Raw genomic sequence first — 27,551 nt, forward strand, 5'->3', positions numbered from 1 at the left:
CAACTAGTGCACAGCCTCTTCTGCTAAATATTGACAACAATTTATTTGATAAACATATCACTATGGCATTCTTCTTTATTCCTGGTATTAAATCTAAATAGAAATGTTTTATAAGATTACACATGGAAATTTACAAACAAAATAGCAGCTGGAGTTCACGGAATCAAAGAATTGTACAGAAAAGAATGTCAGAAAACATTAAAAGTCATCAATGAAACTGTACTGCAACTCTGTTCTTCCATGGGTACAACCAGAAATATAATTACATAGCATTTCCACTACATATTTTCTCTGTATAAAACATACAACTATTCCTTCTGTGGTTCCCACACAACTTTATACGTACTATAAAGGCAGTATCCTATCTTGTGTGTTTTATCCTTACAATTTCCACAAAAGAAAACAGTTTCATTTTAATCATTTTAGGCTGAGACATTCACTGAGATATGATCAAATTTGTGGATGAACGGCAAGCTGGCCTATAACAGTCTTGACTCCTTTGGCATTAACATAATTTGGTTTTATTATACTTTGATCTCACATACAGGATTTCCTGCCAGTTCTCCAGGCATAAATCTCTCATCATGTTTACCCTTCTGAGTTATCCCAAAATAGAATAAATGTTAAAAATACTCACAGCAATTGCAGAGAAAAGAGTCCTTCAAATAGGCCCTTCGGAAGTTCTGTAATTTTATTGCCATAGAGGACACTGTACCAGGAAATAATAAAGCAAGCAAAGCCACGTTTATGAAAGGCATGTACTATGTGATTTTGACTTTAAAAATAAAGAAATTTCCATTTTCCTGAAGGGAATTTGACAGCAACAACTTGATACTTGCAAGATCCTTGTGGTCCTGTGAGGTAGTAGGATCACACATTTTCCCAAGGTCTGTGGCTCAAAGAGCTCTCAGCAGAACCAGCACCTCACTGTTTACAGCCTTACCAAGGGACCTTGCTAAGTGGATTTGCTGTTTGTAAGAAAAACTAACTCGGGAATAAAAAAAATGTTTGCTATTTTCCAACTCTTTGTCATGAAGATATTTATTTATCCATACACTATCAGTGTCCAACCGTGACACAATATTCAATTATCACTCTAACATTCTGAAGTTATTTTTACAGCTTTCAGAGTTGATTGACTTTATATGAAAATTCTACAGGGAGCCAAAATTCCAAAATAATTGCACTACAAGAATATGAGAAATTTGCTTCTGTTTTTACAGGTCAAACAGATACCTACAGTGAATTGAGTGAACGTAAGCCCTGGAAAGCATCTGGAGCTGCTTCGGAGATCTGGTTATTGCTCAGGTCACTGAAATAAATTAAATTTGAATCAATTAACTCAAGCTATTTTCAAAATAGAAAACATTAAAATAATATGTAATTAGAATTAGGCATTGAAGGGAGAGAGAAATTAAAATATTTATGTGACACACTGCCAAAGAATTTTAATATAAACCCACCAAAATTGCCAGTACACTGAAACAAAATGTATGGTTAAAAACAGACCTTTCAAATCCTTGGAAAAAAAAAATACAAAAAGATTTACTTTTCCTAATTGGTTAAGTACATTTTATAAAGGATTCTCTGTTTGCTATGGCCACAGGACTATACAGCCTCAAAATATTCCAAAATAACAGTGGCTTACCCCATTAATTTTTTTTTTTTTTTAATAGAATGTTCACTACAGTAACATATTACTTCTATGCAGAACCATATTAAATAATTTCAATTGTTGGTAAAACCCAATTATTATTAATGTGATAAAGATGCTACATGGTCTTAATAATAAGGCTGTCATATCAGTTAATCTTCCAGCAGTCAAACTTTCTTAAATGCTCACATAATGACTGCAGTTCCTCTGTATGACCTTGACTTGTTTTCTTATTCTTATATATAGACATATACATGCATATGTGCGTATACACACATGAAAAGAATTAAATCTAAATTATTTGGTACGTACATTCTTCGAAGCTTTTTATATGGTGAGAAAGCTCCAGGAGGTATGACCTTGATTGAATTTTGTTCTAACCGTCTGCAAAAGAGTAGCAACAACATAAAAATACAAACCCCAAGCCAAACAGCAATCTAAAGCTATAACAGACTAGAAGGGATGGACTTTAACAAAGCTCTTGCTTTCTTTTTCCGTGTAATTTTTATCTTGAGAAACAAGGCCATTTCACTTAAGTTTTCATTACCAAAAAAAGTTTTTGTCTGTAAAAGAGTGTAATGTTGTAAATTAAAACCCAATCTTGGTTTTGTATCTAAAGAAAACTTATTTTCAGAGCATACTAGATATCTGTAAAATTTAAGCTAGAGTTGTCATTAAAAAATTCAGTGTTAATTGACTCCCAATGTATTATTCACATGCATCAATTTTTATAGTAAGTTTTATTTAGAAATGTCTAAAGACTTCTGTGAGTTAATCACTGAAATATGCAAACCATAGAAAAGATGAGAGGAATGTTCCTACAGAACAAATAACGTATGTTGCTACCTGCAGTATGGTAAATGCCTTATTTTTAAACATGCACGCATGATTTCGTTAGAAGCACTACATAACACATTTTCTTTAAGATATAATACTAGGATTGCACAGCCACACTTCTAACTTCTTTAAAGAAGTATTTTAATCTAAAATTGTAGTTTATGTTACTGGCCATATTTGCTTTGTATGTATAGTGACTGTGACTGAAACCTGCCACACTGCAAAGTGTGAATTTGCTGATGGAAACAGCCTTCCAAGAATTTTTTGAACTTCCAGAGCTTTGCATATGGGAAATCTATGCTGATACAGACCTATGGCCCACTTGCCAACAAGTCAAAACAGATTCAACAATAAGCACATTTAAAATAGAAGCCACTTCTTTGCACACCACAATATTTCATAGTTATGGCAGTGCAAAAATTTCTATTATGTAGATATAAGGAATGGAACTATTTATGTACTAAAACATACAACAGGAAAAGGCATACTACATACCATGCTTCTCTAATAATATTTCCCTCTTTCATGCACAGGTATCAACTCTTAGTACGATCTACGTATATAAAGACAATGCCAAAAATCTATTTCATATAAGGAATCAAAATTCTGTAGCATTTACTGCACTATTTTAAATTACTTGAATGTTGACTCAAAATATAAGGTCAAAAAGCCTTTTTAAATCTAAATGCAGGAATATTAGCCTATTTTTCTTCCTTTTACCCTTGTTGTATTAGCTCTCTTCTGTTTCACTTTTTTCTGATAAAGAGACTTACGAGTCTCTGTGTGTGCAGCATAACTAATAAGCTCATATATTGGCTTTGAAAAAACCTTTCCAAGAACCTATTCATACAATTGTTTCTTTTTATAAAGTTTCTCCAGAGATCACAGTACAGCTGAACTGAAGAAAGATATTTTACTGCCTTCGTGAAGTCTTGTTCACAAAGATGGAGATATTTATAAATTTAATACTCAGAATCTCTTAAGTCTGACCATGCTTTACCTTAGCAGAATTTGTTCCTGAGTGGCTTATAAAGAAGCCAAATACAAAAAAAAAAAGCCTCAAAAAATCTTCCTGACACAGAAAATCTCACTTCATGAGAGCTGTTTTAGAGAGGGCTCATGTTTTAAAGAAGTCCTTAACTAGGAAAATATTGCCATCTTGCTACAGTTTTCAGGTATATTTTAAACACTGCAGGGAATCCCATGGCACAAGACTGTTAACTTTTTCCATAAACATGATATACTTTTATATGCTTTCTTCACCTTGGCTGAGCCTTTTGGACCCATGAAATACATTTTGCATCAGACCAGGAGTATTGACTAGACTAAGAAGGAACAAGGTCACTCTTCTCCAGTACACTTGAGCAGATGCTGAAGGCAAACATTGGCGTAAGTAAAAACTTGCTTAAGTTAAAGGTCAACACCAACTTAGACCAAACTCAAGTATTTTCTGTTCTTACACTACGTTTTCAGCTTAGTTTCCCTAGAGAATAAAGATTATGATGTGTATCATCTAGATAGTTTTCTACTCAGACGGCTAGGTCAAAGAGAGGTAAAACCTTCAGATAATAAATTTCTAAAAATTTCCTTATTTTAGCAATGGGAAGGAGTTGAGAAACCAAACTAACCCAGCCATGAAGGGAATGGCAGCCGTCCATCCATTCCTGTTACACACTATTTGGCAGCAACCAACTGCCTAACCATCAGGGAGAGCCTGACCAGACATTTATCAGATGTGTACCTTTGAAAAGCAGCCAAAGAGTATCTTGCACAGGGAAACATGTAGGGCATATGCAGAGGACTGGAAAGGGGCCGGGGGCGGGGGGGTGTGAAAAAACAACAGGGGAGGATTAGGCCATGTTACAGAGGAGGACTTGAATTGCTGGAGAAACAGACACTGGGGAAAAACGCCTCCACGTATATGGGAAAGATAGATATTGTAGTGGCAATGCTCCCACATGAGGCTGTCACAAGCCTTGTTTATAAATGCTGCTTATTAGCCCATGATGTAGAGATTTGTAACCTAGTGCTGGAGGGGCTCCAGTTTATGTTCACCTATCTTTAAACATATAACGCTCTTAACGAAACACAATATGGCACGTAACTTGAGAAAGACAAGGTCTACCATTAAATTAAGACGCAAAGTATTTTCCAGTTTGCTTTTTCAATTTAAAAAAAACATTACTTCTACAAACTGAAGTACCTTACAGGACACATGTATGCCATTTTTTATAAGAAGATGGAAGAGCAGATTTAATTTATTGCTGTCCAGTTTGTCTACAAATTAGATAGGTCCAAAACCTGGAGAAATCCTACTACAATATATTTCTGAAAGCTAATTTTCTAGCAGTTCTAATAGAGTGAACTACCAATTCACTGGTGGATATGTAAAATGAACTCCATGTCAACTTTACCTAACATTTCCTTTTAGTGAGAAATGTACAGTGTAATAGACAGGCTGTGCAGTATTTGGATAAATTTACAAGCTCTTCTGGATAAAGGATTGGTGATAGTAGGATCATCTGAGTATGTATTTTCTTAACTCATGCCAAAGTGTATGTGCTAAAACACATCACATTTTAGAAAATGAGATTAATATAAGAAAGGAAAACCAAGATTATATAAATACAGAAGAAAAATCTTATACCCCACTTTGTCTGTAAAGAAAGTAAATCAAATTCACATTTTCAAGCTTTGTTATCCTCTAATCTTCTGCTGTATCTTCCTAGAATCAGCTGAATTTCAGAGAGCGCAAATTTGCATTCTCTATTCCAGAGAAAATCTAATTAGATATATTCCAGGGTCACAAAGCACAGATAGACTAATATCTAAAGGAAATTTGCATTCTATTGATAAAATCCATAGTAATTAAAAACTCCTTTACATTAATTCCTTATATTAAATGAAACATTTTTAATTCTGGAATAGGATGGGTTGCAGTTATCTATTAATGAAAAAAATCAGCTCTTAAGTGCTCCCAAATGACATGGCCAGAAGTACCATTATATTACAGAAGAACAAAAAGCTAGTATCAGTATTTTTCCATGGAACTCGTATTAAATTTTGTGCACAACATCTCCTTTCAAAGTCATCCCAGAAGTCACTCTTTTTAATAAATGATCATCTATGTATCATAAACAGTGCTTTGGTGGTTTCTGTTTCAAAAGCCACAGTCAATTTTAGTAGCATATTTAATAAGACAAGATAATGGAGGAAGACAGTTAAGTACATGCTTCATCAAAGCTTGCACTGCCTCATGTGTAAGAAGTACTCTGCCCATCACCACACAAACGCTAATTAATGCTCTTAGTATAAAGCCTCCTGCTCCTCTTAGTGTTTCACTTCAAAGAAGTCCTGCATCAATACGTAAGTGTTTTACTGTCTTTTAACACTGCCAAACTGGTTGAAACCTTGTTTGAAGACTACTCCCTAAGCTCTCCTATCTAGGAAATATACTGTGAACGTTTCTCTTCTAAATCTTTCCCCTCTGCTTATCACTGCAGACACTGTCATGTACAACCACCTACTATTCTAAGAAACAAGGGTGCTTCTGCAGTTGAGACTTCCAACCTAATCAAATCAAATCAAAGTAGGTCCCCAGCCAGTAGATAGATTCTTCCCACCCCATCCCCAGAGAGTCCTGTAACATGTAAATCACTTGACACTTTCCAGGAGGATGCTGTTCTCCACTCTGAGCCTGCAGCACACCATTACTGATTACCACTTCCGCACTTAGAGAGACAGACAACATGCTTATTTATACTGACACTTTTAAACTAGCTTATTTTCCCACTATAAAAAGTCATGTCTATGAATGACTTCTGCACTACGAAAGAGGGCAGACTGGGAATGAAGAACACCCTCTTCTCTACAGAATTATTTTTATTTTAAATCATGCAGATGTGATACAATATGCTAAGCCTCTTCAGTAGAGAAATGTAAAAAGTACTGCACAGAGATATGCTGCACCTAAATGCATGTTAAGGGCTCAGAATTATATCTAAAAAAAAAAAGTATTTTGTAACAATAAAATAAAATAAAAAATCTTAAGAAAACATGGAGCAGCAAATTAACCATACATTTTATAATTAAAAAATCAGAACATAATACCTCTATTAAGTAAATTTGGTCAATACAATAGTGGCTTTAGCAGTTAATTAATCTATACTTTTAAATCCAGTATCCACTCATTTACAAGAAGTCTGCAAGAAGCTCGTCAAGAAATCCCAAAAGAATTTTTACTACAGAGAAGAAAGTGTAAGCTGTGCAATGAGTCTGATGTATTGCACAGATGCTGATTATACATGGTAATAAAATTGACAACCCTTCTTTGCATTTTCTCCATCTGCTTTTAAAGTAAATGGGAAAAACAGCTGTCAGAAAACAGAAAATAGATTTCAGTGATGGGATTCAGTGCAGCTCCTGAATCTGAAGAACGGCAATGTACAGCCAACACATCTCTCATCATATGCAACATCTGCTATGTTTTTTGTGAGGGTCTTTTTGTTTGTTTGTTTTTAAAACAAGGACACAGTAATGGTCTCCCTTTGCTACAGCAATCCTTGAATCCTTGAGGCTATTGAACAAAGTACCTTTTTTTTTTTTTTTTCATTCTCAACAACTACACCTCCAGAATGCTTATAACAACTAAATTTCACTTCTAACTCTATCAGCAAAAGAAATCTGTGGAAATCTGAGATACCGTCCACGTCTAACAAAAAAAAGGATGTATTTTGGATGACTACATTACTCGCACTTCAGAATTTCAGGCTCTAATTCTGTGTATTAATAAATCTGGTTGACAGTTTCCTAAACATTTGCATAAAAAAGAATCACTGTCGATGTTGCCCTAAAGCTTGCCAAACTGTTAACATCCAGTCTAATTGTTCTATCATGTATTTCCTCAGGAGATTGATTGTAAATGACAGATGACTCCTTAGTCTGCGTTACATCAAAAAAGTAACAAGAGTTGTCATTCTAAAACTATTAAGCAATTCATCACATTTACTCAAAAGCGAGTCCCAAACCAGCATTTGTTCAATTTTTCATCTCAGAAAGGGCAATCTTATGCTCTGAACCCTACAGCACCATTAACAATGATAGGCTTTACATTCTTTAATTGTTACAGGTTCAGGTTGTAGGCAAAATGCACCACTTCTTAAAGAATTATTTGCTCGGTACTTTGGCATCTGTCAGAGTGTGGCCTCAGTGCAATTAGCCTGAGTCACCTAGAGTCAAGTTAAAGCCTCTCTAATTAGCCTATTTTTGATGAGAGTTCTTATACTATAAAAACTACTTGAGTTGTTCAGAGCAACTGTGTTAAGTTCACAAAAAATAGATATAATCCTGCTACACTCTTGGCTCATCACAAGCAGTGACTTGTCAACCTGTTCTCATTGAGCAGAAACACTAGCTTGAGAATCCCACCATTGTGCAAGACCGACAGTGTGGCAGGAATCCTTACCACCTGTTAAACAATGTATGGACTTACACCATTAATTTGCCACAAAAATCTAAATGAAGTCTTTAAACTGAGAATACTTTTCACAAGTGGTTGCTGCTTACCGGACCATGTATTTAGCAACATGTAAATAATGAATAAAGCATTCCATTGCTGATGAAACACAAACTAGTGAAAAGTCATAGCTTCTTCTACAGTAACTTCACTCACTTTATTGCTGAGGAAAAGTTATCAGTAGTGAAGAGCCATATGTGAAAATAAAATCTAAGAGTAACAACACCTTTGGAGTGTGGCACAGCTGTCAGAGATCTATGAGGGTTTTTCTGGAAGAGCTAGATGGGCCTTCTCCAGCTTCTCTTCCTGATGTATAAAATATTCATTTATTCCATGCTTGAGTTATTTTCTCTCCCTTGGCAGAGTCAGAGAGGTCCCTCAACGTGCCTCTTATACTTCAATACCCACCAGAAACTTGCACAAAACCCCCAGAGATGGAATGGTGTTCATTCTGCCACTACCTACTTCCAAAGTCTCTGGAAACCAGCTCTGGTTTCACATGTTTCTTGTGTAATTGTTGTGCTCTATCTCTTTATATCCTCTTGACTATTGAAATTGTCCTCTATATTTAATTAGTTTTTAAGATAGGACACAAGGGCATGAAGAAAGCCGAAGATATGAACAATGGCAGCATAGAACACATGCTAATAATGAACAGATTAAATGTTCTACCTACAAAAATGTCTGACAACTAAAATAGGAAACTTTTTTTTTTTTTTTTAAAAAAAAGCATAAAACCACATGATTTACCAGTAATTTTCAAATTAGAAAGATATTTAAGTAAGAGCATGACAAATCATTTATCTTGTGTTAAGCAGACAGGATTAGCTATAAAATTAGCAAATCCATCTATTTTTGAGGCAGTCAAATAGAACATATTTTAAGTTTTGCCTAAGAAATATTAAGGTAGGAATCACAAAGATAAATTAAATGTAATTCAGTGAAATCTGCATTAGCAAATTAAATATATTAAGGTAAAGATGTTAATACCTCAATAGATGCCTTTACCCAATTTTAATTTGTTTCACATATATTCAATTCATTGCCTCAAGGATAAAGCATTTTTCATATTCATGTGTAATTATTGTATGCTTATATGCATATATCCTATGAAAGATGTTAAGATTTTAGCTAATTTCTATATTTTTGATATAGGAAACAAAGAATTTTGTTTTAGATTGCAATGGGCATAAATACTGGTTTTGCTAAGAAATAATGACCTTACCACGATCAAAGGAAAGTATGTAGAGAGAACAGTATTCACATCATTGATGCCACAGATGAAGCCTAAACCGAGTGTCAATTATGACAGAGTCGCAAGTCATAAAACCTTTCCAGTAAAATTATGAAGTAATATTAATGTTTATTTTCATGCTGAGATTTTCACAAGTTAATGGCTGTATCTGCATTAGCAGACTAAACAGGGCCAGGGGTGGCCTTTAAAATTAGTTGCTGCAGAATGTGGACAAGTTCAGTTACAGTGCATATTGATATTAAGATTCTACTTTCATGTCAGCTATTTTTCACCAGATATTTCCATATCATTAGGAATCTTTTTCAGTCCTCCTCCATATGTAAAGCCATACTCCTGTGAATTATTTTGAACAAACTTCTATGGAAAAGATAAGCATATAACTAATACATTGTAACTAATAATAATGCATCTAAAAATCATGTACTATCATTTGATATAAGCTTCTGGACATAAAAATGCAGTAACTTTTAAGCAAAACAGAAGCAAAAGCTCTATATTTCACTGAAAAATTAAAATGCCTCCCCAGTCCACTGGTAAAAAATTTGAAAATCAAGTCAAATGCATTAGTAAGGATTGGTCTTAAAAACATTGTTCTTAAAACCTTTGGGAAGAGAAGAAGATAAGATTTGATGAAAGGTACACATGAAGTACAGTTGAGGAAAAGCATGTATGAGGAAAAGCATGTATGAGAAAAGTTAATTTTAAAAACACGGCAGCTATATAAAGTTGCTCAAAAGTTTGGAATGTCAGATTAAGAGCTGTGAAAATATTAGTCAGATAATGGGAATTTGTCAAAGGGTCAGACCCATTTCTTTCAAGCTATGAAGATGCAGGTTTGCTCTCATTTCTTTCAGGCTACTGTAGATAGCCGAATCACACTTAGAGCTGCTAAAAATAGAGAAAGCTGCCTTATCTCTGACGTTTCGGAGTTTTCCTGCTATGTGAGTCTTTGAACTGTCTTCAATAAATGTGCCTAAACTCTTCCCAAGGGACTTTTCCATGAAAAGGATCACCCTTAGAAGCATCTTCGCGTCTCAATGTAAGAGTCTCTATGTTCAACAGCTATTTATTTAAGGCTGTACTTTGGACTTTTAGCTAAGGATGAATTTTAAAAGACAACAGAAATGGTGAAATTGTACACATGCCAAGCTTAACTTGGAAAAGATACACACATAGAGCTCCCAGTTCTCCAACAAAATTCCACATTTACGTAAAGTACTTCCCCAGTGTCTGCAGTGTGATCAGGTCACTCATCACTCTATCTTGGTTATGTCCATCTATCAAGTTCAGTTCTGTCAGATCTCATTTCCTCTCCCTTCTTTTCCTTCTTCTTTTTCCCCCTTTCTCTCATTTCCCTTTCTTTTTTTTTCCCCTTCTCCTTTAATATAATTTGAGTGTTACTGTGAGAAGCAATCTCAGGAGCTTTTAATCCTGCTTAATATCACACAGCTCACAAAGCTGTAGTTGAGCGCTTGGCATAATACACAATCATTAATCAACAGACTTATGAAAACAATGTATAAGGGAGAATGAGATGGAGGAAGATGGAAACATGAAGAAAAATCGTAGAAATCAGGAAGGCAAGATGAGACAAGATTGAGGGGACAAATTAGGAAACTAATGGAAAATGTAAATAAAGTTATCATGAAACAACCATACAGCTTCTAGTTTTGACATTCAAACATGTGAAAACTCCCTTCACAAGAAAGAAAAACCTTATCTTGAAGGCCTTAGTAATTAGGAAGTCAGTGACTTCACTACACTGGATTACGAAGGTGAACTGTTAAAATTCCTGATTTCTATATGGTTTTTTTTTCATTTCATATATTATGCGGTTTAGGGTCTTTTCTGCCTTTTACAAAGACTGTAATTATTTATACAACTCTTCCTTAGTTAACAGTGGCAACATTCCAGCCACCCTCCCCTCCAGCAAACCTTCCTCCTCCCCCAAAAAACATTGTAGTGACTGCTATCTTTCTAAAAAAGAAGCAATTTTAATTAAGTCCTTCCTTTGATTACTTAAATGGCTTTAATATAAACAAAAATGAAGAAAAAATTCGATATAATTCCATGCTTGTTTGCTTTTAAATAATCAATTATACAACGCTGTGGTCATCAGAGCAGGTAATTCCCTCCCTCCGCCCCCAGAAACACTTACTGCAATTGTATTTATTTTTTTTATTCATAATACTACAGTAAGGAAAGAGGTTTTAGAACCACTTTGACTGGTAGTTCAAGCCACAGAAAAGAAAATCAGAAGAACGTAAGAGCAGCATTTTTGCTAGGTAGTCTAGCTCATTAATGGCTTTTTGGCCTCTTCTTTTGAAATAAGAGCCTGTCACTTACTCACACCATTCTGAGAGAAGGTACCAGTACAATTAATAGCATTGCTGCTGGGTTGCTATTTGTAAGGTTTCTGATAGTCTGTTTGAACACGTGCCAAAAAGTCTCTATTTGACGGGAACTAGAATTTTTTTCTGCTGATAATTCAAAGAATTTTCACGCAGAAGGTGAATTCTAAAGTATAATCAAGTGAAAAGAGATTACCAGTGCCGAAAAACTAAAATGTGAAAGGAATGCCTGCATAGAGGCTGATAAATGCTATCGCCATTAGAAAGGCTATGCTTTCTAAAACCAATTAAAGTAATAGATTTGAACCTTAAGAATGACTTTTAATGTGTTTAATATATGAGCTGTACAACAAAGGAGGAAAGCGCTAGGTGCATTAGACCACTGGAGTTGGTTAAGCTCAATAGACTGAACATGCCAATGAAAGAACATCCCATAAAAACTTCTGGAAAAGGGAAGATGTTTAAACAAAAATCTAAATTAACTCAAACAGTGCCGTTTCTAACAAATGAATAATGTATCGTGCTTCACTTCAGTCAAAAGGCTAAAGGCACACTAAATAACAAAAGTTCGAAGACTATTAATATGTAACATATACGGGCAATGTATTTTGCTTCACAACGTTTACAAAATACAGGGAAATTTTTTAAAGTTCTCGAAATATTTCCTGCAAGTCACTCACTGTATGAAACTTTTTCATTTGAGCCAGAGGCAAAGGTGCATCTGTGCACCTTTTTCATTCTGTGCTTCCTGCAGAATTAGTAGGTGCACTAAAACTGGGGAGTCTGGTGCTCAGCCAAGTATTTTGTTTTTTAAAATAACCCAGGGAGATTGTGGACTCCCCTTCCCTGGAGATATTCAAGGCTGGCCTGGATACAGTTCTGTGTAACCTGCTCAAGGTGAGCCTGCTTTAGCAGAGGGGTTGGACAAGACAATCTCCAGAGGTCCCTTCCAACCCCTACCATTCTGTGATTCTGTGAATATATATGGAATATGAAGTATTTCTTTCTCAAATAATATCACATTGATCGGCCAAACACTGAAAACAAAAGCTGTGGTATTCTTATTTAGCTGTGTGTGAGTTTATTTAGATAATAAGGTGAATTAATTTTGCAGAAATGGTGTAACTGATGTAGATACAATTGTAGTAAGTCAATAAAGATTAAGAATTACATTTACTGAGATGCTGAATACTTAGTTTTGCTTTGAGCTTTATCACACCAGAAGGGAAAAAGAGAGGACACCACAGGCTTTATTTTCCTTCCATTTTCACTGGCAGCTACTTGGAGATAAGCAGTCCCATTACTGAAGGCATCTTCCCAAGAGGCACTTGGCAGACAATGCATTGACTTCACGCAACAGGAATTGCTAGTTTTAGCCAACTGACTTCTGTACCAATTGAGAAGTCAGACAGAGTGATATGACAAACCCCTCTCAGTAACACCCTGATGCTCGCCGCTAAATCCAACTGCACTGGAATGAAACAGCGTTCTGGCAACTGGCTCTGCCTCTTGCTCACACCATCGCCTGCTTGTTCTTCAACCACTTCAGCTTCCAGTGCAAACTCATTGTACTCAGTGGTTTAGGCTATTACACCAAACTTAGAGACAGGGATGCTGCAGTGCAGTGCAAGCACATAGTCTCCTTGCCAGCTCTGCTACAGAAGCAGTAGCCGTCAGTAAAGAAGACAGCTCCTACTGTCTTACAATGCCATCCTGAAATGTTGTCCAGCAGAATTATCAAGGCAATGCAAAGTCATGACATCAGTATGAGGCTCTGAACAGAAAGCCTTTTCTTTTACTATTCTTGGAAGAGCTAACTCAGAGCTTCAAAATGCAAAATTTTACTCAGTTGAATTTTTACTCAGTATGTTTAATATTTAAGAAATTCAATATTCCATTTAAAGGGGGTTTTAGGACATTATTTAGATATAGGTTAATTTATCAACCCCATGGGGAAAAAAAAAAGGCACAAAATTGCCAACATGGAACAAACACTTTAAACCTGCAGTTTAATTATATACACCAGAAGGACAGAGAATGACATTATTAACACCACTTAGATTTTATGCAGCATTGCCCCAGATGGACTGACAATGTAATGAATACAAAGTATTTTCATGCAGAAACAGTTCAGGTAAGATTTTATCTAAAGAAGTCTGTGTTGGGCAAAGAGGAAGAAGTCAGTGCTTCATAGGGTACTGAGGAGTTCAACGAGGTCAGCCTTCATGTTGAGAGAAAGCATGAAAGAAATGGACAGAGAACATGGCAAAACATCACAAAACCACAAGAATGTGTTGAAAGCAAACTTCACAAGAACCCCAAGAAAAAAATAATGGTATTATGGACCTCAAAAACTGAAATATGGATTATATTCCTATTAAGAGTAACCTGCTACACACATAAGAACAAAGAAATGAGGCAGAAATGGACAGAAAAATGAAATCTCACAAAAGTAATTTGGGTGTTTGTGGACCATGAAGTTGGCTGAAGCATAACAAGACAAGTTGGTAGTACTCAGCACTGGATTCTGCGAATACCACCTATAAACAGGTGACAACATTGTAGGGCACAGAAACTTGTCCAGAGGAAGGGAATTTGAAAGTATCATGGGTTATTCAAATGTTCCTGCCAATGAAGTATGTTTAGAAAATCAGATGACAATGTTCAGTTGAAAATGAAGAAAAAGACTGTCAAATATAAAATACTACCAAAAAGATTGGACAACATCTGGCACGTGTAAAATAGAAATATAATGCCAAATTTCTTGTGGTGTGTGCAAGAATGTGATGATGGTGGTATTATAAAAATCAGTGAAAGAATAATAATAATTTGGCTGTTAAAGCTTTACATCCTTCAGAAAACAACAGGGAACCAGCTCTCTCCCTGAGAACTGGGGAGCTCCTGCCAAAACATGTGCTTAAAATGGTGATTAATAATAAAGCCATGTGTGTGGGAACTGTATAAGGGTGTTGGAAATACAGTGCTCACTATACCCTTCTGCCTTGCGTTCAGCAGCTCCTCAGCATTCTCAACAGTACCGTGACAGCATGGTATCATCTCTTCAAATGTTTACTGTCAGCTACCATTTTGGCATACTGACAACTTATCACATAAGGAATAAGTGAAAAAGCAGATTATTTCATGGGATACAATCATTCTTTCTAATCTAATCTCAAGGGGTTGCTATAAGCAACAGTTGAAAAGTAAGTCTTTAAAAATGAAGCTTTAAAACACTTTTTATTGTATGATAACAATATAGGAATGTCACAATCTTTCTGCATGTTGAAGTTAGTTAATAGCAGAGAGGACTGAAGTCTTTCATAGAGCAGCTTTAAAAAGTAACATACAACCAGATTCAATGTTCAGAATTATCTGTGGCTAGAATAATACTATTGCAGCTATGAACTTCTGGTTTCTGAAAAAACTGTAAGAGCTAAGAAAAAAAGGCCTAGGACTCTTCATGGATAGTTCAATGGAAAACATGGTGCAATGCGTACTGGCAGTTAAAGAAAGCAAGTGAGTATCAGTCTGCAAAAGGCAAAGGAAAGAAAATTAAAATCCATTAATATAAAGTGACAGTTCATGATCACTGCAATATTATATTGCAGATTAAAAAAAAAAAAAAAAAAAGAAAACAAATTGTTCAGAGAAAAAGGAGGAGATTAATTAAGATATGGAAGGTTTTGGCATCCAAAAAAGACTTAATGGACTTGGAACAGTTAGTTTGGAGAAGAGATGATTGAGGGTGGCATGCAAAATTGAAGGTGGCAGGACAAATTATGAACCTGAATGCATTTTCCTTCCCTTTATAAATACAAAGGAAAATTGATGAAATTTTAAAAGAGTGTATTTTAAACTGGAAGATTTTGAGTGCAACCCCCTGCCTCAAAACTTATTAGCTTAAAATAACATGAAGATTAAGAACATAGTAGAGTTTATAGCAGATTGGATGTTTCAAAGAAAACCTTTTTTCCTGAAAGCTATGCAAATTTTCAAGTTTCAGAAAAAGAACCCCAACACAAATTGTTAGCAAGGAAAATATTTGTCCTGTTGGTGTTTTACTTCTGAAGTTGTATATAGCTGTTTCCAAAACATTCTTCAGGGATAACTGATGCGGGCCACTGGCCAGGGTAGACTGCCAGTTTGATTCAGTCTGAGAGCCTTCCCTCACTTCACTAATGGTAAAACCTTTTTTTACTCCGTAAACCACTCATTCTCCAACCTCTTCTCTCTTGCTCATTCTCTTTGATGCTAAGATGGTAAAGATACCTGCCAACCATGACAATCATAAAAGAACCATAACGAATTAAAGTGACCAGTACAGCATAAAGCTCTCCCCATACAGCCATTAAATTATAGTTACTTGTCAAAATTTCAACTCTTCTTCAACCTATTGACAAGGAAGCAGCAAAGATCATGTGATTCTTATAAAATACTCACAAGATCTTCTACTCTAATTGTTCCACACCGTTTACCCCTCAGTTTCAGAGCCTTTCAGTATGTCTTATTTTACTTGTTTCTTTTCCTGTACATTTCTCTCCTTAACTTCCACTCACCTGGAAAGTTTTGTTCTCACTGTATGGTAAGTGAAGCCTACCACTGGCTCAAATCATATCTTAATTCTTCTGTTTGCTTTACTCAAAATCAAGTCTATCACTGAAGTTCAGTTTTCTTGTCACACTGGCATTCATTGGCATGTATCTGTTTAATACAAAACAATTACTAAAGTTTTGCTTTCTAATATTCTATCCCTTCTTGCACTAGCTTTTGAATATATATATGTTCACATGTCTTATGGCATGAATGGTGTTATTTAACTGTGAAAAATACTGGTATCTGCATTTTATTTAGCCGGCACTTACAAACTAGAGACAACACAGATATGATAGTTTACACTGTATCACTATAAACTATATACACTATAGCACAGTATATATATTGTACATATTTGTATGAGCAGACACATACATATTTATCTATATTAATGGATTATGGATCTCAGAATGTGAAAAGTCCTCACTCTGGGATTTGAACACTGCCTAGCCTAGCAGAAAACATTAAGCCTCAGTTTGCAATCTGTTAAATGCTTAGTCAAATGCTGGAAGTGTTGTTTTGTGGTTGCTTTTACTCTCCAGGCCAATAAACAGCTGAAGATCGTACCAGTCCATGTGTAAAACTCAACAGAATTTCTTACATAGAAAGTATAGTAACAGTTTAGTCGAAAGCACCTTTCTATCCTGTAAATTTCCATTTGCTTTTACCGTACGCTCATTTCTTCTAACAGTGGATTCCGAGTCAACTAGTAACTCCCACATCGTCTCATTTCTTTGGGAGTGATGACCCTTAAAATAAAGACTCAGGAACACCTTGCAGTCTCTAGTACTGGCTTTCTCAAGGAAAGATAGATGTTAATAGCACATACCCCCGCTAAACTATGTGGGCCTAGAAGATGGTGATGCAGTGTCTGTAATCACCAATCAGTGGTTAGCTCCAGTGGTCAGCAGCAGAAATATAGTGGGGAATGTATGAGACATACTCCCTACTTGTTTCTCGCAATATTTTTCCTCCTTCTCTATGCACACAGATGTACATATGCAAGTAAAAAAGTCAGTATACCACTAATTAAATAGTGAAAACAGTCTGTGCAGAGTTTCCAGGGACTGTGCATGGATTTTCTGAAGCAGTCACTTTATTTCCAAGCAGAGGGATTTTTCTGAGGGGTGAAAGGCAGAAGAAGTGTTTATATTATATAGCTGAACGACTGAATTGGGTCAGGTAGGGTCAGTCCTAACAGCAGTAATAATGAACTGACAGACACAATTATTATTCACATCCTAAGAAGAAATCACGATAGTTCCAATTCCGTGAAGTTCAAGAACACAGGTCAGATACCAACAAACCATTAGATTGCCTTAAAATTGTTAAATTCTACTTTATCTTTTAAAATCTCATTGTGGAGGCCTGTTTTTAAACTTTCAAGAAGATTTTATGTACAGCAGGGTGTATGTTCTGGAGATCTCTTCCCTTTCACTTCAGGCATCTGTTCCCCTTGCCTCCCTTATCTGAAATTCTTAGCATTGTCTTATATCACCCAGGTGCTCACAAGCTTTTTATTCTGAATATTCTCTCCAAGTCATTTATTTCTAGTCAGACCCTCTTTACCAGGTTGTTGGCACAGCTACTTCCCCACTATTTCCCTAAAGGGAACTCCCAGCTTCCTTTCCAAAACACTGCCTTCACTGTCCCCAGAATAGAAACACGCTCGAGTTGCTGAGTCCCTGCCCATCTTGTCAGCAAGCTCACTTCTTGCTTTTGTTCCTCCCCTGCACAGAAGACAACATGGCAGTAACTTTCCTTCCATGCCCACACAACCTTTCATCCACATTGCTCTTTAATGCAGACCTTATAGCATCTTTGCTATGACTCTGCTCTGTGGTCAGGACATTGTTGTACCTTTTGTAAATGTTTCTGCTGTATATGACGTGTTACACAACCTTATCAGCATGTATCCTTTTCTGTCCACAGGTACATGGTATTAAGATGACGACTATACCACAGTCCCATTCAACCACCTTTTTGCCTTCTCAGATTACTTTCTGAGGATACCGCTTTAGCAGAATACTCATAATGGGTGGCATGGGTTGCTGATCTTTCACGCAAAGATACACTTCTCTAATAGGGAGTCTGAAGCATAAAGTGACTAAAGGTGATTGTCACGGTTTAACCCCAGTAGGCAACTCAGCCCCACACAGACACTTGCTCACTCCCCCCACACTGGGATGGGGGAGAGAACAAGAAAGGTGAAAGTGAGAAAACTCATGGGTTGAGATAAAGACAGTTTAATAGTAAAGCAAAAGCCACGTGCGCCAGCAAAGCAAAACAAGGAATTCATTCACTGCATCGCATCGACGGGCAGGTGTTCAGCCATCTCCAGCAAAGCAGGGCTCCATCACTTAATTGTACTTGGGAAGGCAAACGCCATCACTGCAAACATCCCACCCTTCCATATTCTTCCCCCAGCTTTATATGCTGAGCATGACATCCTACGGTATGGAATATCCCTTTGGTCAGCTGAGTTCAGCTGTCCTGGCTGTGTCCCCTCCCAACACCTTCTGCACCCCCAGCCCACTCGCTGGTGGGGTGGTGTAAGAAGCAGAAAAGTTCTTGACTCTGTGTCAGCACTGCTCAGCAGTAACTAAAACATCCCTGTGTTATCAACACTGTTTCCAGGACAAATCCAAAATATGGCCCCATACCAGCTACTATGAAGAAAATTAACTGTATCCCAAGTAGCTCTGTGCCACTCTAGCCAAAACCAGCACAGCAAGAAACCCTGAACGCAAGGGGCTTTATAGCCTGCAGTGAAAAGCCACTCACTTGCAAGAAAGAAAGTACTCCCAGACTCTTTTAAAAGCAATTCAGAGTGCAGTTTTAACTACGGATTGTGAGTAGTACATACAAAACTAACTCATAAGAGAACATAAAAGTCTTAAATCTTTTCATATACCTGCATATTCCTTTTATACCTGAATTTGAGTGTGTATTCCAAAACTCCTACCCTATGCAACTCATGAATTTATACAAATAACTAAAATGAATACATAGGACAAAAATGTTTCCTGCAAGTTCATTGAAAAAAAGTCAGACTACGCACATTTCAGTGATGGTTTCTGGAAGGTTCGTTGGGATCTCAGTAAGGCCTTTCCCACGGCAGTCCACAATGTTGTTACTACAGGTGCATGCAGCAGGGCAATGCAAGACACTGCAGGACGGAGCCATGAAGGATTGGTGACCTGCAAAGGAAAAGAGTTTCTCCTAAAATTAGACAATACTGTCAAACAGTAGTCCAGTTTACCTCAACAGTAAAACATCACATTTCACACTGCCTTGAAAAATTTAAGGCAGAACTTCTAAAATAAACATTGTGGCCTATCAATACTTTTGAATTGCATTAAATACCCAGTTAATAGCAATGTGTTTGTACAATACTGAGAGAAGAAAGACAAATGCTCAACTACTGTGCTAGCATAACATCATTTTTCAACTTCTTTAGCAACTTGTATTCAAAATTATCTTGGTAAAGAAGACTAAGTGTGATCCATTTTTTCAGATATATTTTATGTATTCTGTGGCTTTAAAAACTAATTACTGATTTATTTACTTTTCAGAATTTTGTGCACTTAAAAATGCATATCAACAGAAACATGAACTTTGCTACAAAAAATGAAGGTGTCCTGCTAGTTAAGTTCTGTTCTGCAATTATTTAAGTATAGTCTTTCAGTTATATAACACTTACAGGCAATTTTGGAGTTATGACATTTTCAGTCAGTCACATAAAAATAAATAAAAGCTTTGACTTGACAGCTCATACTTTCACTCTCTGTGTTAGCTCAGCAGTCTTCTTCCTCCCAAAATCTACCATTCTTACTAACTCAGGTGGCTAATTTACATAACTTTTTTATCTCCCCAAGTTCTTGTGCTATATGTTAAACTTGGCATTTATAATCGCATTTAAACATAATCATTTCATATTTAGGTATGTTTTAGAAGGTAAACAACTTACAGTTTCTTGCAAACAGGTAGAGTGCATATTTTATAATATATTAAAGCATTCACTCTTGTATCAATTTAATGATGCAGAATTGTTGTTTGGTAATGACACAGGAAGGCACAAAGGGATGAGAAAGGCATGAAGCCCTCTTTTACTTTTTTTATTAAGGCAAAAAAAAGCTAGAGACCGTTTTGAAAGTCCCAGAGAAAAAAAAATCTTGACTATGAAATCACAACTCAATCTAAGATCTCTGTCACTATATTTAATGTCATATATTAACATAGGAAAGGTACATTGATAATGTAAGTTGCAGCCAGTGCTGCTCATACTTAAAACTTCAAATAACAACTGCTCAAGTTTTAAATTACTGAAAAGGTTAGACTTTTGAGATACTAGTTTACACCATAATAATTTGATTTCACATTTATGTATGTTACAAAAGGACAAACAGAGGCCAAAACTCATAACACATACTACTCTTTTTATACTAACAGGCAGGAAATACTTCACCTGCCTTTATTAAAAAAAACGCAGTGATCCAGGGAGAAAACATGGTTATTCCCCTTCCTCAAAATCAGCATTATAATGAGTTATAAAACTATTCTTCACACTTGGGCTCCACAGCCATACCATTTACAAAGAAGACACACGAAATTACCTTGTTAGGAGCCCTTTTAAGTGTACATAAAGGCAGAATGAATGGTAAGAATATTGTTAGCATTTGCCATGCAGTGCCTTACATATCGATGTCAGAGGCTGTTTAATAAGGACAAAACATTGTGCTTCGCATAAACAGCTTTTAAAAACATACATCTGTGCAAATTTTGCCATATTTGGCAGTAGGCTTCTGGGCATCTGCAGAAAATCAACCAGTAGAAACAACCTTGCTGAATCACTGAAAAGACAGATAGCTATATTTCAGCTGGTTTATAATGTTTTTGAGGAAACCTGAAACAGTAGACAAAGTTTATAGAAAATTTTCAGTCTGAGTCTAAAAATATTTAAATAAGAAAGATAAACTTGCCTTCTTCCTCATCTAGAAGATATGAATGAAGGAAAAAAAATTGAATAGAGAAAATGTGATTAGTAACGAACTGTTAGTTATTTCATTGTTTCATATCAGAAAATAACCTGATGTACTAAAGCATACGAATAACATTCCAAAAGTTACTTAGGGATTCAGAATATTATTTAAACTGCAGAAAATAACAACAAGAAAAAGCATCAACCTGTAAAGTTAAAAAAAGAAAAATTCCTTATTACTAAAGGCCTTATGTTCTCAGTCAGTGCAACTTTAATTTCATTTTCTGCATCTCTCCCCCATAATTATACTTTTAGAAGGCTATGTAATCTATATGAATGCAGCACTTACAGAAAAATTGTAAGGATAGAAGCAACTCCACACAAGATACAAATAGCGATAAAAATGATTACTTTATTTTTTAATAAACATTAAAGCTTGGATTACGCAAAAGCTAGCAAAAGTCAACGTGCAGCACTAGCAATCACCACTGAGCTGTCAGTAAGTGTGTTTTAAAACAGGACTCGGTGAGTGAATCCATTTCCCTTACCGCTGCAGACAAACTCCCGTTTTTGGACCTCGGCTACATTGTGTCCCCGGAGGTGGGACGGCCCCATGCACTGGGTGTAGAGGCCGACTCGTGGCCGCTGCCGTAGCCAGTCGGATAGCCAGGCCAGGTGGCAATCACAGTAGAGGTTGTTGGAGTGAAGACGACTGCATGGAAAGAAACACATCAATACCTTTAAATTAGGAAGAACAAATGGAAAAGCAAGTAATTCGCCCATCCTCCCCTTCAGCAAGCAACTATGCCAATTTAATAATAAAAATTTTTAATGAGGAATCAATTTTTCACATCTTTCATTGAAAGTCTGGGAGCTAAATGATAATAAATAAAACTATACAAGCAACAAAATTACTTTTTATTTGTGGTCTAATTAACTGGAAGAAAAAGAAGGCTTCCTATTAAAGTAACTTATCTGTAGTTTCTCTTGTCTAAAACAAAAAAGTAAATATACAACAGCTTGAAAGCTGCTCAGGGACTCTTTAGTCCAGATCTGTACAAATAGTGAATAAAACAAAGACATCTCAAGTAAATTGCCCTATAGTGATAATATACTGTCAGAAAAAAAGAATTAATGGAAGATTTGGTTTCCAATTAGATATATCTGTAAGTCTGGCCATTATTAGTCTCTATAGAAACAGCCTGCAAAATCCCTTTAACAGGTTATATTCATTTTCTGCTGAACAAGACAGAGTAATAACTCAATATAAAACACCTTCTTTCACATCCTTTTTCTGATTTCCTCTCTTTTTGTTTAATCACAGAAAGAGGGATTAACTGCTTTTGGCTCCTAGGGACCTACGTTCTAAGCAATCCCTGAAATTAAAAGACCAAATGGCAGCAAGCGATGGAATTAAATAAGTTGGCTCTCTGTTGGCAGGGTCCAACACAAGACCATGGCTCCTTGCCAAGTGGCAAAAAGTACTTTGCTATTGACAAAATACCAGACAAATGTATTCACTAAATTAGGTAAATTACTTTTCTCTGGCTCTTACTCTTCTCTGGCTCTTACATTTTCTCAAACTACAGAAAAGGATGTCCACAGCTATAAATCAAATCCTTACTCAGAATCATCCATAACAGAGTAATGTCATTTAGGTCCTTTTTAGCTGATGTGCTCAATCCTAACTAAGTAACTGGAAGGGAAGTGCAAGAAAATCAGAATTTAAACAATAGATCTAATTAATTCATTTAAAAAAAAAAAAAAAAGTAAAGCAACATGAAACATGTAACCGACATAAACAAAAGATTTTAACTAGCTCACTCCTGCCCCACCCCCAAATTAAAGGCAACTTATTTTCCTGTACTAATTCTTGGGTGGGTGCTTTGTAAATATAGCTCATGATACAGCACACTCATTCAGTACAGTCCGTGGCCAGCTGTAGGCAAGAACACCATTGCAAATCAGAACTAATATGTCTGAAATCAATACTGTTATACAAGCATATTCTGACTGCAAATGAGATGTTGCAACTATAATCTAGGACTCTGCGTATCTGTTTTCTTTCATTTCTAAAATAAATTTTCAAAAGATGAAATATCTCACCCCACATGTGTAAATGTTGCTAATTTGCTTCACTGTAATGTATAGGTTCAGAATATAACTTGTATTTGAAGGTTTGAAAGAGGTACAGACATGCATGTTTTCAAGTCTCAGACCCAAAACAATGGAACGAAATTCTATTCTCAAAGTATAAGCAAGGCCACCAAAAGCCCATGGTCAGCACTATTTAAGTACTTTTGTATTTGTCCAAGCAAGAATAGTTACAATCCTGTTATGAAATCAACAGAACTAGTCACCTGTATGAAGTTTCTTCAGTTATGAGTGGTACATTAACTCAAGTAAATAGCCCTACTGATTTCAAAACAGTTGTGCAACACAACCTGCATAAAAGAAAATAGACAGGCTCTTTCTAAAAGTAGTTCTTTAACAGTAAGACCTACTCTTGAACTCTGATAGAAACATCCCATTCATTTTTGATTCCCACTTCACTGCAAAATCTGTTTGAAAGACAGTCTCAAGACTAAACCTTGATATATTCTCGTTTTGCCACTCAACATAATATACATCTACTCTTAGTTCAGTATAAACATACAAAAGAAACAACCCCAAACTGTATCACTTGCATACACACTCTTTTCACTGTGTTTTGTTTTAGAAGCCTGAACTATTCTTCTGTGAAAGTCATAACCTCTAAAAATGGGGACCTTATTGTAAATGCTGACACAACTTTAATTATAATAGCACTACCGGATGATGCTGTAATTTTATGTTACAAAGAATGTTGGAGAGCCAGTTTAGTTTAATTAGGTCTGCTAGCAGTACAGTAATAAAAGCATAAAGATTTCCAATTTATCACATCTGACAGCCAATCAAAGATTCTTCCATGTTCCTAAATGAAATGTGACCAATTCAATAGCTCAAAGTAAAACAAATTTTTGACTTTCAAAAAACATCAATTGCTTTCCCTATACAGCTGTAACATGTAAAAGAGAATTCTGCCTGCCCTCATCTTTTTTGTTAGAAGGTGAAGCTTTCCTGTGACTGAATACAGCACTATGGAAAACCCAGTTGGGAAAAGGACATGAAATCATTTTCATAGACTTATTCACTCTACATCCTAAAAAAGCTGATGGAAAAAGATGCAACTGCTTCTTTATCTCCTGAGCCGCAAGTATCAGCTTTGGGTTCACTTTTTAGCTTTACCTTTCAGAATTAGCTGCCATACATGCACATACAGACTTCACACTTGTCAACCTCATGATACCTCAATATTTTTTTAATTGAGCTTACGATTTCTTTGCCTGTATACATATTTATAGATTGACAAAACTTGATAGAGGTAAAAATGATATACTGGACTGATAAAAATGGCAGCCAGTTTCAGTGGGAATACTTACAATGTTCTGAGTTTGGGCATATGGTTGAAACTTGCCACGGACAGTCGAGTGATGTTATTATTGTTGAGAGTGCTGCGAAGTCAAGAAGAAGCATATTAACATGTTAAGTTATGTCACATTTATTACACTTTAAAAAAAGGCATAGCTAATGAAGATCATGGTATACTGTTTTTAGGGACTGGTATCAGGAATAAACCCATGCTTTTAGATACACTTTTTTCTCCCTGTTCAATCCCTGTAATCAATGGTAAAACACTGCAGTTTGACCATTCCATTAATAATCCTAACGAATCTGAGGTCCCAGTGACCTACGATTCACTCAAATAGAACTTCCACCAATGTCGAGAACATCTACGGCATTCAACTAAGTTTGTCATCCTGATGTAAAAAAGTAAGTTCTTGAAGAAAATGCCTTGATTCTAGGACTCTGGTTTCTCTTTCGAGCTTCTGTGAGTCCATATTTTTTCATGATACAAGCACAAGATCTGCCTGATTTTTCAAGAATTTTAGGAACAGATTAACTCTGGGCTGCAATTAGGTTTTATATGGAACAAAGTTGCTATAGATGATCCACAGCTGCATGAACAATAGGGAGTTTCTGCCATACAATGGAAGGAGTCAGGAATTTTAATACTTTAGCAAACTAATAATTTAAATTTTAGACAAGGTGCCTGGAACTTGAGATAGGAACCAGGAACAAATCTGAGTCAGTTGTTGGCTAGCACTGACCCATCTTACTCCGTAAGTGTAGTTTGTAAAAATAGTGAAACTATATGAACAATCCTGCAGTTAAATGTTGTCTTTAGGCTGCAAATAAAATGCAAACAAGCTTGACTCCAGAACAAGGAAACAAGGAATAGAATTTACATTTTTGATTTAGAGATTACTCATTTGAGCAGAATGGAGAATGTGCTCTGGGATTTTATCACATAACTACGGCGCTAATAAATAATAATTCCCACTGACCAAACCTTTTTTCCCTTTTGAAACAAAAAGCATTTTACGTTCTCCTTTTTTCTTTTTTTTTTTCAAAACCACAAAGTGTAATTTGTGTTCATTTAATCCTAAAACACAGAAAGGTAAATCCACAGCACCCCGAACAGGATCAGGCTATACACCTCCACATTAACCAAGCAATTCATTACTGGTGCAATGTGCTGCATTTTACCTTTGTGTGCTTACTCATTCCACATCCTAAGTGTTTTCTTCACTGTGCATAAGGGATCTCCCTTGTGTGCTCTTACGGCTACATGAACAAAGAGGAGAATAATCAAAAGAAGAAGAAAAAGGGAGAATCATGGCCTTTTCAAAACAGAACAAAAATTAAAACACAAAAAATGGCCAAGTGGGTATATCCGCAAAAGGTGCCTTAATGAATAAATGACAATCAGTAAATCTGGGCAGGATTTTCTTGCATTGTCCACATGGTAAATGACACCTCTCACAGTTCTTCCTAAAAACTTCTTACAAGGTTTTAAAATCATATCTTTTCTATGAAGAGAATGGAAATCAGTACGTATTTCCATAGCTATTAGCTGTTTAAATAAGGTGTATCTACAAATGCTCTAATTTTTTATTTCAGATGTTTGCTATTTTGTAGACACGACCCGTTTATTTTTGCAAGGGTACAGAAAAGTATCAGGAGTAGATGTAAGGGATACATAAGGAATTAGATAATTTTCATAACTATTTCTATGTAATGATGAAAACACTTGATTTCATTACAGAGACGTAATTAAAGAAAAGCTGCCTCAATACTTTTATCTAAGTGTTACATACTATTTTTCGTTTCTTAGATACTTTCATTTTTTTAATATGACAGCACTATGCATTTTCCCATAGTCTATTTCCCCAGTACAGCAGATTTTCTTGTCAAAAAAAAAAAAAAAGAGAGAGAGAGAGGAAAAGAAAAAGGAAAAATAAAATTTCACAGAAATTCACAGGGAAGATTATGTCTATAATTGCTTTTATCTTTCAGAATCATTCAGATTTCAGGCTGACATTGTATCTTTAACACTAACAGCCTCTAAGATTCTGCAATTATTTAACCAATATATAGGACCTGTTACTTTGGTAAACATTTCAAACTGTCATTAAACAGCATTACAATCTATTTAAAAGCTTTATCATACACTTGTAGTTTGAAGTAATATACATATTCTGTGCTTAGATAGAATAATTATCTCCAAATGAAAACAAAATATGTAGTCTTATTTGCTACTCAGTGCATATACATTATGGTCTGGTCTACATCTTTCATTCTTTAGGCCATATTGGAGAGGAAACTGAATTAGATACAAAATCTTCAGTTCTGTTTGAAGTATCTATCTCAATTTGTTAAAAACTTCATTTTTACATCATTGCTTATCATGTAACATAATTCAACATAATGAACATTTAGTTATATATTTGAACAATGCTAATATTCTATGTATATTCATTCACAAAATTGTAACTAACTACTTTTTCAGTAGACTTATTTTAACAGAGTTTTTTTTCTTTTTTGTGTTCATTGAAATCCATGTCAAAATTTTACCACTGACTTCAACTGGTAAGGATGATCTTTTTAGAACATTAAAAATGTCAAGCATTAAAAAATGCAGAAAATACTTTTTTTTTTTTTAAACATACATTTAACATCTTCGCTTGTAACAAAAGGTTTGTATTAAAAAACATAGTAACCAGATTAAGCCATCACTAGAAATGTTATTCTGTCACACATACGAGTTCCAAATATAAAAATCTCACAGAACTTCAGGTTTACTGACAGACAACCAGCAATTCATGAACTTCACAATTAGATGTAATATTGAACCTATAGTACATTTTACATGGCTTTATACCAGAAAGTTAACAATAGGCTTGTTATTCTATGATTACAAAACAAACAAACAAAAAATCAAA

The 27,551-nt window shown here is 35.6% G+C and overlaps 1 protein-coding gene across 6 annotated transcripts in view; it reads right to left on the reverse strand.

Moving 5' to 3' along the window:
- SLIT2 (slit guidance ligand 2) overlaps positions 1 to 27,551 on the reverse strand; it is a 267,757-nt gene that overhangs the window by 72,729 nt on the left and 167,477 nt on the right. For 4 of the 6 annotated variants that reach the window (XM_086464307.1, XM_086464305.1, XM_086464302.1 and 1 more), the window contains exons 7-12: positions 24,648 to 24,719; positions 21,735 to 21,898; positions 19,267 to 19,405; positions 1,967 to 2,038; positions 1,241 to 1,312; positions 638 to 709 (exon numbers count right to left, since the gene is read on the reverse strand). In XM_086464307.1, coding sequence (XP_086320433.1) covers positions 638 to 709; positions 1,241 to 1,312; positions 1,967 to 2,038; positions 19,267 to 19,405; positions 21,735 to 21,898; positions 24,648 to 24,719 — 591 coding nt within the window. Of the gene's footprint in view, positions 1 to 637; positions 710 to 1,240; positions 1,313 to 1,966; positions 2,039 to 19,266; positions 19,406 to 21,187; positions 21,200 to 21,722; positions 21,899 to 24,647; positions 24,720 to 27,551 lie in introns of all 6 variants that reach the window. The other 2 variants (XM_086464306.1, XM_086464303.1) reach the window with 2 other exon arrangements.

Source organism: Leptosomus discolor, chromosome 4, assembly GCF_034619465.1.
Source record: "Leptosomus discolor isolate bLepDis1 chromosome 4, bLepDis1.hap2, whole genome shotgun sequence".
NCBI lineage: Eukaryota > Metazoa > Chordata > Aves > Leptosomiformes > Leptosomidae > Leptosomus > Leptosomus discolor.